We start from the raw sequence: 18,170 nt of genomic DNA, 5'->3' as shown, positions 1-18,170 counted from the left end.
GACTGCGGGCTTCGTGGGCAGGTGGGGACACCGCATTTGGATGTGATGCTGGATCTGTCCGTAGAGGAAGAGGCTGGTGGAATGGCGGGGGGGCGGGGGGGGCGGCGGTTGGATTAGAGTGGAGGGAAGCCTTCCTCCTACTTTGTTCGCGGAAGACAGTCAAAGGTGGCAGCAGGGTGGGGGTGGGGTGATGTTATTGACAGAACGCGCGCACCCGGGACGGGGTGGGAGCATCAGAGGGGTGTGAATGGCACGAGGCTTGGCTTGTTCTGCACGTGATTGGCCTAAAGAAAGGCCGAAGGGTGGGGTGGGAGGTGTATCAGTGTCAGGCGCCGCTCCTGGAGGGACCGGAGCGGAGAATGGAGAGACAGAGGGCGGGATTGGGCGTTTGGAGGAGGAACTGTTGGGAAGATTTGGAGGCATTTGGCGGGAAGGTGGGACTTCCCTGGTGGCTTAGACGGTATAAGCGTCTGTCTACAATGCGGGAGACCTGGGCTCGATCCCTGGGTCGGGAAGATCTCCTGGAGAAGGAAATGGCAATTTACTCCAGTACTATTGCTTGGAAAACCCCATGGACAAAGGAGCCTGGTAGGCTACAGTCCATGGGGTCGCAAAGAGTCGGACACGACTGAGCGACTTCACTTTGGCGGGAGGGTGGTTAAACCTCGCGGCTGGTGGGATTGGGGGAGTATTGAAGGGACGGAGCGCACGCGTGGCGCGCTCTGGGCCTGACCCGGAGGGTAGCCGTGTAGCTCAGTCTGCAGCGCGCGAGGGCCGCGGGCTGGACCTAGGCGACCGGGATCCATCCAACCTGACTCCCTCCCTTCTCGCAGCCACTATGTTCAACCAGCAGCAGCAGTTCCAGCAGCTCCAGCAGCAGCAGCTTCAACAGCAGCAGTTGCTGCAGCTTCAGCAGCTGCTCCAGCAGTCCCCACCGCAGGCCCCACTGCCCATGACCGTCAGCAGGTGAGCTCCCCATTGGAGGGCTGGGTGACTCTGGCCCGTGCCTTGGAGTCGCCCCCTTCCAGCCCTTTCGCCCAGGGGCAGCCCTGTCTGAGCCCTGGAGGTCATCAGTTCCCACTCCAAGGAGATCCTCTGCAGTAGAGAGGGGCAGAGAATGGAGGGGAGGGGGGTCAGAAAAGAGGGAGGGTCTGCCTCTCCCCATGACCCTCTGACCCCTGCTCTTAACACACAGGGGGCTCCCCCAGCAGCAGCCACAGCAGCAGCTCCTGACTCTCCAGGGGACCAGCCCCACCTCCCTCCTCAACGGCTCTGTGCTGCAGAGAGCTTTGCTTCTGCAGCAGTTACAAGGTATGGCTGCAGGCTCACTGAATCTCATCCAAGCCACACAGCAACTCTGAGAGGGAGCTACTGTCAATATCCCAGTTTACAGATGAGGATACTGAGACTCTGGGAGGTGGAAGTCCCTAGGTTGCTCAGCTGGATGCAGGTCTGTCTGATCACAGAGGCGTGCCCTTGGCCATGGTGCTAGCTCTGTGGGTGCTGCTCAGCACATATTTTGCTGACATTGAGAGATTAGATGATATGATGGATGGAAAGATCTATTTTGACCACCCTCCTTTGCATCCTGTTTGACAGATGAAGACACTGAGGTCCAGAGAAGGGAAGTCATTCACCCTGGGTCACACAGCATCAGCAATGGCTGAGCTAGATGGAGGCCTGGGCCTTCTGGCCCTTGGATCTCTGAGTAGGTGTCTCTAGCCCTCTGCATTAAGCCTGTGCCTTCCCCCCGGGTTTCTCTACGTGGAGAGCAGTCTTTCAGCTTTTCTTTCCATAATGCTGCTCCCAATACTTCAGCCACTGTGGGAGGAGGCAGAGGTCCAGAGACATGGAGGCATCTCTTCTTCAGACCGAGCCCCTCCCACAGGGTAGCTGTGACATGCTGACTGGTCCTTCAGAGCTGAGCACTGTGCTGAGCCCCTTACAAATCCAGTTTCTTGACTCTGCTGACAACCCTAAGGGGAGATATACTCATGGCCCCATTTTACAGATGAAGAAACTGAGGACCAGGTGTTGACTAGAGGTCTTACTACAGAGCTTTGTTCTGAGACACCAGGCTCTCCTGCCTCCCAGCAGGGTATGCAGCCAGGTCAGAAGATGTGATGTTGTCACTCTTCAGCCCTCCCGTGGCCACATGGGTGTGGATCATCCTGGGAGCTGGCTTATAAATTGTAGAGGGATGGATAGAGAGATAAGACCACATACAGAAACCCAGAATGTTTACTTTTTTTTTTCACTCTTTTCTTTCTCATTTTAAAAGTCATACTCTTCAAAGAGCAAAAGAAATGTTTTAAAAAGGACAAGAAAATCCAAATCATATGTAGACTCACTTCTAAAGAAAAAGAACACCCATTAAAGTGTTGGTATATTTCCTCCCATTTTTTTTGTAGGCACAGAATTGAGGCTTTATATATAACTGTGATTACTGATATACATGAAAAGTTGTATTTTGTTTGTTTTTCACTGAGCAGAATGGCATGTTCATTTACGTATGATTTGACAGTCTCTATAAAGATTATTTTTAACAGCTGTTTAATATTCCTCTGGAGGTGTGTGCCCTCATGTTCCTAAACTTTCTCAGCTGTTTCCTTCTACTTCTTTCTTTTTTCTTTTCTTTTTTGCTGCTTTAAATAATGGAGTGAATATCATGTTTGAGAATATTTTCCTGGAATGGATTCCCAAAAGTAGAATGACTGGGTCAGGGAGGATGGGTGTTTTATGGTTCTTGATAAGTATTACCAAATTGCTTTCCCAAAGGACTGGACCAGTTTGCAATGCCACCAGCCACGTATGACAGTGCCAGTTTCACCATGCCCACGGCAACACTGGGTATTATGCTCTTTTCTAATATATATATATATACATCTAATCTAATTTGCTTGGCAAAAAAGCTATATCACTAATGCTTTAGTTTACATTTCTTAGTGCGCTTGAGCATTTTTTCTGTGTCTGCTGAACATTTGTAATTCATTTTGTGACTTGTCCATGTTCTTTGTCCATTTCTCTTTTAGAGTGTGCCATCTTTTATCTCACTGTTTAAGAGCTGGCTGGTGTTCTCTCTGCACATATGTGTATATGTGTTTAAGTTAATGTTCACAAAATGCTTAGTAAATACCAGGCACACTTACATATTTCACTGAATCCTCATAAAACATTGTGAGTCAAGCACTATTACTATACCCATTTTACATATGAGGGAACTGAGGCTAAGACAGGGAAACTTATTTGCTCAGGGTCACAGAACTTGTACTGTAGAGCCTGCATTTGAACCATTTCTCCCAGCACATCTGACCCATGAAGTGAAGTTGCTCAGTCGTGTCCAACTCTTTGCCACCCCATAGACTGTAGCGTACCAGGCTCCTCTGTCCATGGGATTTTCCAGGCAACAGTACTGGAGTGGATTGCCATTTCCTTCTCCAGGGGATCGTCCCAACCCAGGGCTCAAACCCAGGTCTCCTGCATTGTAGACAGACGCTTTACTGTCTGAGCCACCAGGGAAGTCCATACATGCCTGTAACCCCTGGGTTTCCCATCCCAGCACTGGGGCAAGGATTTAAACTGTCCTTTATTGGATCAGATACTTCCCCAGTGCTCTGGGTCAGATGAAGTGCCTGCCCTTAAGGAGTTCCCAGGGTGGTTAAGTGGTGGTCAATGGGAAGCAGACAAGGAAATTGTGCAGCTCACCTGGAAACAGGGAAGCTGGGTTTCTAGGGACAGAGAGAAGGTCTGAGAAGCCCTCTCAAAGGAGAATCACCTAAAGGGAGGAATGAAGGATGGCTGGTTATGCAGAGGCAGAACACTCCAAGCAGAAGGAAGAGCATGTGCAAAGGCCCAGAGGCAGGCAGACCCAGGCTTGTTTGAGGCAGACCCATGCACGGGAGCATGTGGCTGCAGCACAGAGGGTGTGTGTGAGAGAACTGCAAGAGAGGGAGTCGAGGGGAGCAGGGCTGGGCCTTGCAGAGTGAGGAGTGGGCTTCCTTCCTGAGCATCAGGAAGCTATGGAAGGGTTCAGCAGAGGGAGGGGCAAAGTCAGAATGTGGTTTTTAGAAGGATCACAGCACAAAGACTGTGGCTGAAATTCACGCGTGGGATGAAATGGCTTTGGAAGGAAGAGGGGCCATAGGAGTGGAGATGTGAAGGGGAGTCAGGCTAGACTGAGAAGAAAGGTAAGAGTCAGGGTTAAGAGAAATGGTGTTGGCTCATATGGGGGAGGGTGAGGCGAGAGGGGAGTCAGGAGGACCCCCAGAGCCCTACCTGGGAGCCGGTGAGTGGGCAGCAGTGCCGCCCCTGGAGATCCTGGACATGCAGCTCCTTCACCTTGGGTCTCTGTTTTATCATCAGTAGAGAGGATAATAGTTACCCTGATGGTGGCTGGGTGGTGTGACTAAGGTTGTTTTTAGCAAGTGCCCGGTCACCAAAAGACATTTCCTTTTAAAAAAATATTTATTTATGTATTTGGCAGCACCAGGTCTTAGCTGTGGCCTGTGGGATCTAGTTCCCTGAGCAGGGATGGAACCCAGGCCCCCTGCATTGGGAACGTGGAGTCTTAGCCCCTGGACTTCCAGCGAGGTCCTCAGGGGACTTCTGATGATGGGTAGCTGGTGTTGGTAGGAGAGTTATCTTGTTATTCCAGAGACCAGTCATCTTGCTGGTTCTCCCTTTGGGTGCTGTGCTGAATCTTTTATATACCTGAAAGTGTACCCTAAAGCATGCCTGAGGGTGAGCGGAGTTTCTGGGGGTGCCCAAGCCACTGACGAGGGAGGCATTTGAGGAGGGAAAAGGGCCCCTTCCCTCACAAGCTGGAGCAGAAAACCAGCCCGAAAGCCCCCTCCCACCAGTGCTTCAGGTGGGACGGGGCCTTCGGTTCTCATCTCTTCCCCTCTGGCTGCCCTTGGGTGGGAAGGGTCCCTTTGAAGTTATCCCTGATGCCCCCATGATGCTTGGGGGCACTGACCCCTGACCCTAATCTTTACTACCCGACCACAGTTGTAATCCCCCTTCTGCCCTCTTTTCACCCACAGGTAACCTCCGTGGCTACAACCTGGCCACCCCCAACCTGACACCCCCCAGCCTCACACCCCCACAGCTGGCCACCCCAAATCTCCAGCAGTTCTTTCCTCAGGCCACTCGGCAGTCCCTGCTGGGCCCTCCTCCTGTCGGGGTCCCCATCAACCCCTCCCAGCTCAACCTTTCAGGGCGGACCCCCCAGAAACAGTCCCGGACCTCCTCCTCTACGACCCCCAATCGCAAGGTGAGTGGTGTCTGGGTATGGAGCAGGTGTGGATGGGAGAGGACATATCTGGGGATCCACCAGCACCCCCTCCAGCTCACACTGGCCTTGGGGCTGATCCTAGCCCTCTGTGTGCCTCAGTTTCCTTATCAGTAAAATGATAGGGGGGAGAGTTAGACTTGTCTAGTGTTGCTAAAACTTTAAATATTTCTGAACCCCATAGTGATTTTTGCTACATCCGAACTATTTATTCCCTTTTTATTTACCATTTCTATCATCTACTAATACTATTTGCTAACAGTTCTCTTTTTGAAAAGACTGAGGTGTAATTGACATATAATACTGTATTCATTGTAGGTATATTTTACCAACTTTCTTTAAATCAGCACTCCCCAGTGGAAATTAAATGTGAGCCACACATGTAATTTAAAAATTTCTGGTAATCACAGTAACAAAGTAAAAAGAAACAGGCAAAATTAACTTTACTCACATACTGTATTTAACCTAATATAATAAAAATGATCATTTCAACATGTAATCAATATAAAAAAATGAACAAGGTATTTTTTATTCTTTTGAGGTTTTTTTTTTTAATACTAATTCTTTAAAATTGGTATATATTTTATGCTTACATCTCGACTCAGCTCGTTGCAATTCCAGTGCTTGAAAGTCAGGCACATGTACCTACTGACTACTGTCTAGGGTAGTGTAGCTTTAAATGAACACTGCTTTTCTGTTACATTTATTTAAAAAAGAAACAATCCCTATCTGAAATTTTTTAAGAAAGCAACACAGTAACAATAACTCTGAATTAATCCCCAAGCATAGAAGTAAAAGAAAAGTGATTGGGGTAAAACAATGTTATAAAATCCTAAACTCTACCCTGTTGCCAGCTGAAGTTTCTGAGCCTTTAGTGAGCTCTCCCTGACTTGAGCAGGAAGAAGCAGGGAGGTTTTCAAAGGAAATAATATGCTCCCTATGTCTGTCCTGTCCCCGGATGTCTAGACAGCTCCTCACACACACCACACTCCTGAGAGCACCCCAACTGGGAGAGGGGGCAGCACCCACCTTTTCTGGCTCTGACACCACCTACATCCACAGGTGAGGCATTTCCCTCCAGAGAGGGGTCACAGCCTCTGACCTTGCAGTTGAGCCTGTCCAAACATGGTCCTGTCTAGTGCTTACCTCCTGGCCCCATTTTACATATGGGAAGACAGAGGCTCAGAGAGGAGGGTGGAGATTGTCCTGGGCTGCACAGACCGAGCCCGGCCCTCCTGACTCTCAGACCAGCGCCTGTGCCATGCAGGGTGAGAGCTGGGTAGTTTCCGAAGGGCGTGGAGCCCTGAAGTGGTGCGTGTTTCCACTCACCGCTGGTCCCTTGGGCTTAGTAGGAGGGAGGGAAGCGGCAGGTGGACCCCTGGGGCTCCCTGGGGTACCCTGGAGCCATCTGGAACTGTGTTCACTTAGCAGATGTCTGTTAAGGCCCAGCAGAGGACTCTCTGGGGCAGAGAAGGCATCTGGCCCAGCTCTCCTGGAGATCCTGGGCTGGGAGGAGGGTGGTAGTGATGATGAGACCTTAATATACATAATTCTCCAGCCGATGAATGATATCCGTGGGAAATGCTGCAAAAAGGAAGTCCAAGGCCCCGGGGAACCTGTACTGTGGGTTAGGAGGGCTTCCTGCAAGAAGCGCCTTTGAGGCTCTGGGAGAAGACCCAGGGCTTTGGGGAGGCAGAGAGGCTAGCGTGGACACAGAGAGAAGATGGAGCATGAGGGCTGAGGCTGGAGGGTCAGGCCTGAGGTAGGGGCCAGACTGTGCAGGGGCTGGAGAGGGGAGTTAGTTTCAGGCTTGGGGTAAGGAAGGAATAGTCCAGGGCTATGGGAAGTCATGGCAGGGTCTCAGCCTGAAAGGGACAAGAGGCATGATCAGGTCTGCATTTGAGAAGGGTCCCTCTGGCTGCTTCGTGAAGAGGGTAAGGAATCAGGGCAGCATCATGGACTTGGAGAAAGTATTGCGTCGCCCAAACCTGCATTTACTTAACAGGCTGGCAGCTAGATGGCACCCCTGGACATGAATTCCCAGGGCGTTTAGGGTCTTCCCTTGGCAGCTCTGGGGCCAGGCTCCTTCATCCCCTGGAGCCTATATGTTGGAGCCACTCTTGGGCAAGGGGGTATTTACTGGGGTGGGTGGCAGATATCAGAAATGGTTTCTGAAAGGAAGTAGGATTCTTCTTCTCAGACGATGCCTGTGGAAGACAAGTCAGACCCCCCAGAGGGGTCTGAAGAAGCTGCAGAGACCAGGACAGGCACACCAGAAGGTGAGGGAGAGAGGGAAGGTGCTGGTCCTTTGGAGGGACATGGGTTGGGGGGAGGTGAGTGCGGGGGCAGCCTTGGAGGCAGATCTGGGAGGCAGGGCTCTTATAGGGGGCGGGGGGAATTGTGAGCCCAGGTCCCACCTCCCGGAACTGGGAGCTCAAACGTGCTCCACCTGCCATGGCAGTCTCTCACCTGCCCTCCATCCCAGACCAAGAACCTCCCCAGTGCCCAGATGACATCACTAAGGAGAAACGCACTCCAGCCCTTGAGCCTGAGTCTTGTGAAGCCTCTGAGCCACCAGCTAAAAAGTCAAAGAGGTAACTGAGGCTGGAAACCTGCCTGGTTCCCAGGTGTTCTATACCCTCATTCCTGAGAAGGCAAAGGGTAGGGGTAGGTGGGGTGAGATCCTTCAAGGGAACAAGGCAAGGACCTTGATTTCTGGCGTGGGGGAGGTCAAACCTAATTTTGCATCTTATCTGGGAAGGCCCTTGGCCAAATGGACTCTGGCTTCTTCACTGTGACTGGGCCACAGTGAGGTGAGGGGGCCATTGTGGAGGGGTGAAAATGTGTACCTGGAACCTCAGAGCATGGCCAGAGGGTAAGCAGGCTTCCAGGGCCTTGAATACGTACTAGTAAGCTGTGGGAGGTGGGAGCAAGTGATCAGTTTGCTTAGAGGAAGCTGGGGTCTGGAGAGCCGAAGGGGCTTGCCTAGGTCCCAGCTTGTACATGGCAGAGCCAAGACTGGAGCCTAGGTCAAGGCCTTTCTTGGGAGCCTCTGGGGCCAGTTGGCAGACATGAATATGATCTTCTGACCTTTCCTAGCTTAGAGGAGCCCACAGAGAAGGGGCCCCCAGGGCAGCTGCAGGCAGAGGTCCAGCTGCAGACCCGGATGATGGCACCCAAGCAGACACAGACACCCGAGCTACTGCCTGAGCCCCTGGAAGCCCAAGTGCAGCCACAATTTCAGCCCCGGGTCCTGCAGATCACAGCCGAGGTGCAGCCACAGACCCAGCCGCAGACGTGCCCCATAAATGCCCAGGTGCAGCCAAAGCTGCAGAAGCAGGCACAAACGCAGACCTCTCCAGAGCACTTAGCACCACAGCAGGTGCAGCGACAGCTGCGGAAGGAGGCAGAGCCACGGAGACAGGTGCAGCCCCAGCCCCCCAGGCACGTGCAGCCACTGCTACAGAAGCAGGCACAGACGCAGACGTACCCACAGGTCCAGATGGAAGCACAGCCGAGGCTCCAGCCGCCGGAGCAGCCACCCAAGCAACCTGTGGGTCAGCTACCGGTGCAGCCACCAGAACCGGCCCAGGGACGGCCTCAGACTCAGCCACAGGCATCGGTGCCAGCGTTGGAGAAAGCCCCAGTTCTGGTTCGCTCCGCAGCACTGGAAACATTGCCTGATACAGTAGAAGCTAGAGCAGGTAAGTGAGCAGTGACTCCCAGCTGGCCCGGTGATGGGACTTGCTCTGCTGGGACCCCACTCCTCCCCCAGCACTGTCCACCCTGGGACTGAGGGTTGGGCTTGGATCCAGGGTTCTGGTCCATGTGCACTGGAGGCTTCAAGGTCCTGGCCATGGGCAGAGAAAGTAGCTCTCAGGCCCACAGCCCTCAGGGCCCCGGTGGGAGATGGACCGTGGGAAATGGAGCATGCCCCTGTCATTTCAGGCCCAGAGGAGGCCCCGCCAGAGCCCGGGGGTGCCCAGGTCAGCATGGAGGAGAGCCAGGAGGAGCTGACCGGTGGCCTGGATGTGGCAGAATGTGAAAAAAGAGCAAGAGAGATGCTGGGGGTGGGTAGAGATGCTGATGAGGACCGCACGGTGTGCCCAGTGGTGGGAGAGCCTCCTTCTGCCCCAGCCGCCCCCCGCCTACCTGGGATCCCCTGGTGTTTCCCCTCCTGTGAAATGTGATGGCAGCCCTCCTGGGTTTGCGGGCAGACCAGATTGGGTTTGACAGTGTTCATCAGCTCTCATGTGGGCCTTTACGTTCCTTTGCTCTGACAATCTGGAGGCACTTTTGGTGATAAGGGTCCCTTCCAGCTTGCTCATCCCAAAACTAGAGTGCTCAGAGCCCCCACATGGGTTACATTGCTCCAGCAGAGAGAGTGTGGTGTGGAAGCCTATGTCTGGGGCCCGGGGCCCAGTCCTGGCTTCCACTCTGTGTGCCGCTGCTACTAAGTCACTTCAGCCGTGTCTGACTCTGTGCGACCCCGTAGACGGCAGCCCACCAGGCTTCCCCGTCCCTGGGATTCTCCAGGCAAGAACACTGGAGTGGGTTGCCATTTCCTTCTCCAATGCATGAAAGTGAAAAGTGAAAGTGAATTCACTCAGTTGTGTCCGACTCTTAGCGACCCCATGGACTGCAGCCCACCAGGCTCCTCTGTCCATAGGATTCCCCAGACAAGAATGTTGGAGTGGGTAGCCATGCCCTCCTCCAGGGGATCTTCTCGAACCTGCATCTCTTATGGCTCCTGCATCTCTTATGGCTCCTGCATTGGCAAGCGGGTTCTTTACCACTAGCGCCACCTGGGGAGCCTTATGGTATAACTGTGGCCAAGCCCCCTCCCTTTCCTTGCATCTTCGTTTCTCCACCTGTCACAGGAGGCAGGGGGAGCTGAGGGGGACCTGGGTTTTTGAATCCTGACTGCGGTGCTGCCTGGCTGAGCGAGCCTGGGTGATCACCTAATGGCTCAGAGCCTCAGTTTTCCCGCCTGTAAAATGCACTGTCAGGAGGGCTCCTAGAAGTTTGGCACAAGGCTGACCAACCATAAGCGCCCAGCTGGTGGCAGCTCTGCTCCTGCTCCCGTGCAGGTGTGGGGGGCCGGGGGCTCCCTGAAGGTCACCATCCTGCAGAGCAGCGACAGCCGGGCCTTTAGCACCGTGCCCCTCACACCCGGGCCCCGGGCCGGCGCCTCTACCTCTGCCACCCCTACGGCGGCCAGCACGCCCTCTAAGCAGGCCCTTCAGTTCTTCTGCTACATCTGCAAGGCCGGCTGCAGCAGCCAGCAGGTACCCTCCAGTGGGCGGGTGGGAGATCTCGTGGGCGGGTGGAGGGTTTGGGGTCTGTATGTGATGCCCAGCCTGCCTTTCTGGGGGCTGCCTCTGTGTCCACTTGGGCCCCCAAGCCCCACCTCTGGCAGCTGTACCTTAGTTCACAAAACATCTCTGGACCAGCCAAGGGGGCAGGATTTCAGAGTTGGGTGGACCTGGTGCAAATCAGCCCTGACCGGCTATGTGGGTTTTGGAAGGTGAATTTCACCTTCCAAACTGAGGCATTGGTGCCTCGGTTTCTGCATGCGTCAGAAGAAACATTTAGAACCCACCTCTAGAAAAAGAAAAACTACCTCCCAGAGGGGTTCCGGGGATTCAGCAACTTGACATTGAAGTCATGAGTCCACTTGACATTGAAGTCACGAGTCCCTGGGCTGGCCCAGAGCGAGTACAGCCTTAATAACAGCATCACACTGGTGTGATTACGTCACTGTTGGTAGCGCTGCCCCTCTGTGCCTGGCCTGAGCAGAGCCACGGGAACCTGGAATTTGATCACTCTGCTCCTCACCTCGGAGGTGCTCTTGGTCTCCAGCGGGAGCAGAGGCTCTGGCTGGTGTGTGCTCACTCTGGGCCTCAGTTTACCATCCTTCTCTGGCCCATACAGGGTTGTAAGAGAAGGGTCCTCCCGGCGGCAGTGGGGTGGCCAGAAAGCCCAGGTTGGAGGCCTCCTCTAGCCCCAGTGTTCAGGGGCTCACTCCTCACGCCCATTCCTCGCTCCCGCCTGCTGCAGGAATTCCAGGAGCACATGTCGGGAGCCCAGCACCAGCAGCGGCTCGGTGAGATCCAGCACATGAGCCAAGCCTACCTGCTGTCCCTGCTGCCTGTGCCCCGGGACGTCCTGGAGAGAGAGGACGAGTGAGTGGGGGGTCCCAGAAGCTCTGGACTGTGGAGGGGGGGAGGTGGTTTCCCCAGCCCAGGTGGAGGGGGTCCCTGATCTACCATCCACAAGGTCTTAAGGGATTAAGATTGCCCTCTCCCGAGTACTTCTTCACTAACTGTGTGGCCTTCGCCCCCAGTTTTCCTTATCTGTAAAATGGCCTGACGAGGGATGTAAGGCAGGAACTCATGAACTAGACAGCCTCTGTGTTTTTATAGAAAAATTTTATTTATTTTTGGCTGTGCTAAGTCTTTGTTGCTGCATACAGACTTTCTCTAATTGCACCAAGTGGGGCTACTCTCTAGCTGTGGAGTACTGGCTTCTCGTTGCGGTGGCTTCTCAAACTGCCGAGCGCAGATTCCCTAGAGCATGCCAGCTTCAGTAGTTGTGGCTCGCGGGCTTGGTTGCTCCATGGCCTGTGGGATCTTAGTTCCTGGATCAGAGATTGAACCTCTGTCCCCTGCATTGGCAGGTGGATTCTTAACCCCTGGGCCAGCAGGGAAGCCCCTAGACAGTCTCTTAAGGCTCCCTCCAGGCAGGAACAGTTTGACCCCCTATGTGGGAGGGAATTGGGTTGTGGCACAGACCCCCCAACTCCCCTGGCATATGTGCTGCCTGCAACCACAGGGCCTGATGGTCAGGCAGGACCTGCTCATCTCATGGCCTGAGATTAGAACTTCCCTGGGTTTCCTCCTTTCTTAGTCATGGGGGCTTGCTCCATTAGAAATGTCAGCCCTCCGGAGTCTGGGATTGGTTCTTGGGATGCTTAGCGGGCAACCACTGAGGCCTGCAGGAGCTGGGAGGCATCAGCAGTGAGGGAAACAAGCTGGCATTGGCTCTGTCCACCCTAGGGGACATGGGCTCTGTCTCACCAAACAGCTGCCACTCAGCTCCAGATTTTCTGGCTTCTCAGAAGCATCTAGAAAGCGATTTGAATGTGAATCTCCCAATTTCATAATGTTAACAGCTAGTTCAGAATTAAAACCAGAACAGCAGACTTCCCTGGTCGTCCAGTGGATAAGATTTCACCTCCCAGTGCAGAGGGTGTGGGTTCAATCCCTGGTTGGGGAACTAAGATCCCATGTGCCTTGTGGCTAAAAAACCAAAACGTAAAACAGAAGTATTGTAACAAATTTAACAAAGACTTTAGAACTGATCCACCTCCAAAAAAAAAAAAAATCTTAAAAAAATAAGAAATGAGTCCTGTGGAGGCCAAATCAGATCCTTTCCCTGGTCGGATAGGCCCTGAGTCAGTGGTCAGGGGCTCCGCCATGAGGATTTACAGAGAGTCACAGCTTGCAGCTCCCTGGGTGGGGTGAGGGGACAGGAAGGGCCCTTGGGTGGCCTCTGCTTGCATTCCCTGAGTGACGGGGAGGTCTCTCCAAAGGCTGTATCTCTGTTAGCTGGTTCTCAGTTCAAGAGGAACTTCCCTGTGGCTTTGTAGGATGTTCTTCACCCTTAAGCCTCCCCTGGCTTGCTGATCTAGGAGTTACACTTGGGCCAAATAAGCATAAAACCAGGAGAAAGGTGACACAGAGATGTTCCTTGCAGAGTTCATGCAGTGGTGAAAAAATTTACTTGGAAATGATCTAAAATATCCCAAACTAGGGACTTAGATCAGTTCTTCCACTTGGTCGGAGAACTAATAATATATAGGACAACGGCAGGGAATTGCTGACAGTGTGGAAACATATGCATGATGCAATGTCAGGACCAAACAGGATCCAAAATTGCATTTGCAGAATGAGTTTGACTATATAAAAATAGACCTTGCGGCAGAATGCAGGGCTGTAGCCCAAGCTGTAAACAAGCTTCAGGTGGAGAAGGTTCGCTACACTGCGTCCTGACACTGCTGGATCCTGACTTGGCCCCGCCCAGAATGCAGCAGTCCTTCCTTTGGGCTGTCTGTCCTTCCCTCACAGTCAGAAGCTCTGGACTGATCCCCTGCCAGACCCCAGGGATGCTGGGGTGAGGTCCTGGCCTCCCAGAACTCACAGTCCAGTGAGGGCAGAGAGGGAATCAGGTCCTCCCACTCCATTGTGGACAATGCTATGGCAGCGGGACTTTGGGGGTGCCAGAGCGGGGCCTGACTTAACAGGCATGGAGACAGGTCCTGGAATTGGGGAAGGGCTCAGACAAGCTCTGGGAAAGACAGGGCATCCAAACTGAAGGATAAAGAGGAGTTCTCAAGGCCAGATATTTTCAGCTCTGTCACCTGTCCTGGTGGCCTCCTGGTGTCCCCAGTGCTTCTAAATCTCATCCCTCCCCTCAAGTTTTCTCTCTTATTCTTAAGCATTCTTCTAGACAAACCCTAGAAGCCATTTGTTAAGTTTCAAAAGAAAAAAAAACCCGATTCTGTTGGACTTGCGTTCCATTTATGGAGCATCTGGAAGAGCAGCTGTCTTTCCAGCAAGAATGCAATGTCACACTGTACTTGCTTTGATTGTCATCAGAGAGCCGCCACCCAGGCGCTGGTGCAACACCTGCCAGCTCTACTACATGGGGGACCTGATCCAGCACCGCAGGACGCAGGGCCACAAGGTACCGGGCCCCCCCGCTGGCTGCAAAGGCACCCCGTGTGTGGTCTCCAGGCCCAGGGCTGGGGAGGAGGGAGCCCAGGTTGGAAGCAGGAAGTAGACGTCAGTCTTTGTCCCTGCATGGCTGTAGCTCGTGATGAGTCAGTCACGTTTCCTCTCTGGGCTTCAGTTTCCCCATCTGTCCAGTGTGGGCTAGGCACCATCTCACCCCGCATTCAGCCTCAGGGCTTATGGGGTCCTCTGGCATCTGCCCTCTCAGTCTTCTGACTGTCCTGTCTCTCTGTTACCATCGCCATCCCATCTTGTGTTTGCCTGTGTTCCATGGAGCACAGTCTGCTGATTGTAGAGTGGCCTAACTCTAACCCTAACCCTGAGACTGGAGGTAGCACACCTGAGGCCTGCAGGTGGGAGGTGGCATCTTGCTGGGCCCTGCCCAGCTGCACCTGGGGACGCTGCCCGCCTTCACTGCCCACTGGGCCTGCCTTCCATTCCTCAGCTCGCCAAACAATCCCTGCGACCTTTCTGCACCATTTGCAACCGCTACTTCAAGACCCCCCGCAAGTTTGTGGAGCACGTGAAGTCCCAGGGCCATAAAGACAAAGCCAAGGAGGTAACCCCAGCTCCCTCAGAGGACAGGGACCCAGAGTGGTACAGAGCCTGGGCAAGGCCACACAGCAAGCTGAGGTGTATTCCAGTCCAAATTCATAGCAGGGCCGGAGGGATTGGAGCTCTCCAGGGTGTGAGGTGGTTGGGGTGTCGCATTGTGGCTGCCCAGAGCTGACCTGAGCCCTTAACCACCCCGGGAAGCTGAAGACACTGGAGAAGGATGTAGCCAGCCAAGACGAGGACCTCTTCATCACAGTGGACGCTGTGGGCTGCTTTGAAGGTGATGAAGAAGAGGAGGAGGATGACGAGGAGGAAGAAGAGATCGAGGTTGAGGAGGAATTCCGCAAGCAGGTGCTTGGGGAGAGGGGTCGTGGAAAGGAGGCTGGAGGCTGGACTCCCAGACCAGGAGAGACCTCCCCCAACCTCCCAGGGGCCAGGAGACGCTGTGCTGGTATTTGCAAGCCCAAAGACATGCCACAATCTAGTATTATTAGGAACTATCTTCAATATGACAATGTGTAAATCTGTATCATGACGACAGTAGGATGGCAGGTGAAATACGCAAGGTCCTGAAAGCCTGCCTGAAATTTTTTCTTGTGTTGCGGAAGAGAAAGGCATCCTAGGCCAAGAGAATAGCATCGCAGAGACACGGAGAGGGGAGCTACATGGTACACACAGGAAAGTCAGTGAAAGGTGATGATGCTGATGATGGTGGCAAGAGCAGTCAACTTTAAGTACTTATTATCAAGTTCTTTACAGAGAAAGCTTGCCAGATTGCCCAATTTTAAAAATAATTTTTATTTTTTGATTAATTTTTGCCTGCTCTGGGTCTGCACTGCCGCACAGGCTTTCTCTGGTTGTGGCGAGCGGGGCCTACTCTCTAGTTGGGGGCACAGGCACCTCATTGCAGTGGCTTCTCTAGCTGCAGAGCATGGGCTCTAGAGCGCTAGGGCTTCAGCAGTTGTGGCATGCGGGCTTAGTTGCTCCTCGGCATGTGGGATCTTCCTGGACCGTGTCTCCTGCATTGACAGGCGGATTTTTTTAATCACTGAGCCACTAGGGAAGCTCTCAACATTGTTTTTTTTTTTTTTGCCATGCCACATGGCTTGTGGGATCTCAGTTCCCTGAGCAGGGATTGAACCTGAGCCATGGCAGTGAATGCCTGGAATTCCAACCGCTAGGGTACCAGGGAACCCCCACAGTCAACATTTGTTGAGCACTTACTATATGCTAGGCGTGTAACCAGGCACTTTCCTGGCAGAGTCTCACCCATTTGGATGCGAGGAAGCGAGACTCCACAGCCTGTGCTTAGAATACATCAGCTCTGCTGTCTCCCATGAGTGAGGAGCTGGAGGAGCTTTTCAGTTTAACAGGTGTTTCCGGAGCACCTGTTCTGGGCCAGGCCCTGGTCCTGGATACCAGGAATACCCGGGACCAAGGCCTGGCCCCTGTCCTCATAGAGCTTGCCAGTCACAGTCCAGAGCGGTGAGGGGGCTGCCAAAGAGGGCATGCACAGAGGGGCTGTGGATGGAGGGTTGCAGGCGTGGCCTCCAGCCCTAAACAAATTGGGGTGATGCCAGTTTTGCTGCTCAGAAATCAGTAGTGGCATGACCCTGGGCAAGCCTGTTGGTTTCTCTAAGCCTCCATTTTCTCTGCTTAGAAGTAATAGTCCCAACTCAGACTGTAAGGAAGGGCCACAGCCTTGGGGGTGGTCATCATTTTTAGAGGCTGTGTTTGTTTGCCTGGTAAGTGGTGGAGGGCACTGCTAGGCATGGCCTTGTCTGGAAGGGGCTCGTGTCGAGCAGGTGATCACTTGAAACCACTCCCCCCCCAAGACTGTGGTCTCTGCAGCCTCTAGGAGCTGGCAGGGGTTCATGGTAAAGGCTAACCAGGGCTTGGGGTTCACCAGGGTTCACTACCCTACTCCTCCATCAACCAGCTGGGTGACCCTGGGCAAGTGAGTTAATGAGCCTGGGCCTTAGTTTCCTCATATGTGAAATGGGTGCACCACAGAAAGTTGTTACGAGGATTCAGTGAAATGCCACATGTGATGTGTTGGGCATGGATTATGGCCACTGTGGGAACAGGAGGGCTTCCCAGAGGAGGGAACGGATTGAGCTGCACCTGGAAAGTATAGATTAGGAAGGGCACTCTGGGGGACAGGACCAGCATGGGCAAAGGCTTAGAGGATGCCGCCCATAACCTCCTCCTGGAAATTAAGGGGCTGGCATTGAAGAGCATGGGTGGGTTCCAGGCCCCGCCTGTGTTAGGAGGAGACTACGGGAAGCCAGAACCAACCGGGGCCCACACTGGTCTGTTTCCAGATGAGATCCAGAGACATATCCATAGAAGAGTGGAAAGGCTCAGAGACCTACAGCCCTAACACCGCATACGGTAAGACCCCAGCCCTGACCCCACCTGCAGGAGTGGTGGGCCTCGGGTCCCCGTCACAGCATCCTGGCCAGGCAGCCTGTCCCTTCATCCTGGTCTTTCCCCACCTGGAGGGTATTAGGGGAGGACAGGCCCCTAGGTGCAGGGGGAGGGCAGGCACCAGGCTGGCGTGGGGATGTGAGCGCTTAGACCCTGCTGTGCTTCAGGGGTGGACTTCCTGGTGCCCGTGATGGGCTATGTCTGCCGCATCTGCCACAAGTTCTACCACAGCAACTCTGGGGCGCAGCTCTCCCACTGCAAGTCCTTGGCCCACTTCGAGAACCTGCAGGTGAGTCTGGCCTCCTGCCCCGCTCCGCCCTGCCCAGGGGGGTCAGACTCTGTCTGAGCTGATGGGAAGAGCCGGAGGCCACCTCCCTCATAGGCTTGGCCTCAGCCCCTGGGCACAGCCCCCAACGAGAGGCTCTACCCACAAAGGGAATCCGAACCAGGCTGGGGCCAACGTCTTTTTGCAGTTGTTCTGGAGCGGGTGGTGCTGAGGGCCAGAGGATTAGCACTAGAGGTCTGCCCAGAGAGGCTGAGCACGTCACACAGGGTCACACAGCATGTCCAACATTGTCTCAGCGGGGCCAGGGAAGCAGCCATGGCCAGGAGCACACCAGGTGGGGAGGAAGCCCGGACCTCACCTGCACTCTCTGTGTCTAGAAATACAAGAAGGCCAAGAAACCCAGCCCCACCACCAGGCCCGTGAGCCGCCGGTGTGCCATCAATGCCCGGAACGCCCTGACGGCTCTGTTCACCTCTGGCGGCCGTGCACCCAGCCAGCCCAGCACCCAGGACACAGCCAAAAACCCCAGCAAGGTGACGCCCACACCCCCTCGGCCCCCACTGCCCCGGCGCTCCAGACGCCTCAGAACCTGATGGAGGAAGCACCCCATGCCTGCCCCATCTCAGTCCCAATCGGCTATGCTTTTTAGGAGTCTGTGTGGAGACTGTGACATGGTTGGTATTTTTACTGAAAATCCAATAAAGGAAGGTAGTTTGGCTTGTATAGTCTCCACCAGCACTTCTGTCTGCATGGATAGGGGAAGAGGGGGGCCCCAGCTGGCACCCAGCCTTTGCAGGTAGTGAGGAGGCACAAC

The 18,170-nt window shown here is 54.0% G+C and overlaps 1 protein-coding gene across 6 annotated transcripts; it reads left to right on the top strand.

Moving 5' to 3' along the window:
• Positions 1-516: 516 nt before the first annotated feature.
• Positions 517-18,077, top strand: CIZ1 (CDKN1A interacting zinc finger protein 1). 6 transcript variants are annotated; one of them, XM_052647479.1, is made up of 18 exons: positions 517-588; positions 834-966; positions 1,196-1,311; positions 2,779-2,850; positions 5,043-5,272; positions 7,476-7,569; positions 7,752-7,884; positions 8,390-8,714; positions 8,787-8,994; positions 9,239-9,360; positions 10,381-10,578; positions 11,351-11,475; positions 13,951-14,038; positions 14,531-14,644; positions 14,842-14,991; positions 16,965-17,034; positions 17,238-17,359; positions 17,734-18,077. In XM_052647479.1, exons 1-18 carry the CDS (start codon positions 534-536, stop codon positions 17,947-17,949), a joined length of 2,571 nt encoding a protein of 856 aa, XP_052503439.1. In that variant the 5' UTR covers positions 517-533; the 3' UTR covers positions 17,950-18,077. The 6 variants fall into 6 exon arrangements, with proteins under 6 accessions (XP_052503439.1, XP_052503438.1, XP_052503436.1 ...); XM_052647478.1 differs by having other exon boundaries at positions 7,491-7,569; positions 7,776-7,884; positions 8,390-8,994; XM_052647476.1 differs by having other exon boundaries at positions 7,491-7,569; positions 8,390-8,994.
• Positions 18,078-18,170: the final 93 nt, after the last annotated feature.

Source organism: Budorcas taxicolor, chromosome 11 (assembly GCF_023091745.1).
Source record: "Budorcas taxicolor isolate Tak-1 chromosome 11, Takin1.1, whole genome shotgun sequence".
Classification (NCBI taxonomy): domain Eukaryota; kingdom Metazoa; phylum Chordata; class Mammalia; order Artiodactyla; family Bovidae; genus Budorcas; species Budorcas taxicolor.
The sequence above is the reverse complement of the archived record's forward strand: the minus strand, read 5'-3'. Positions and strand labels throughout refer to the sequence as shown.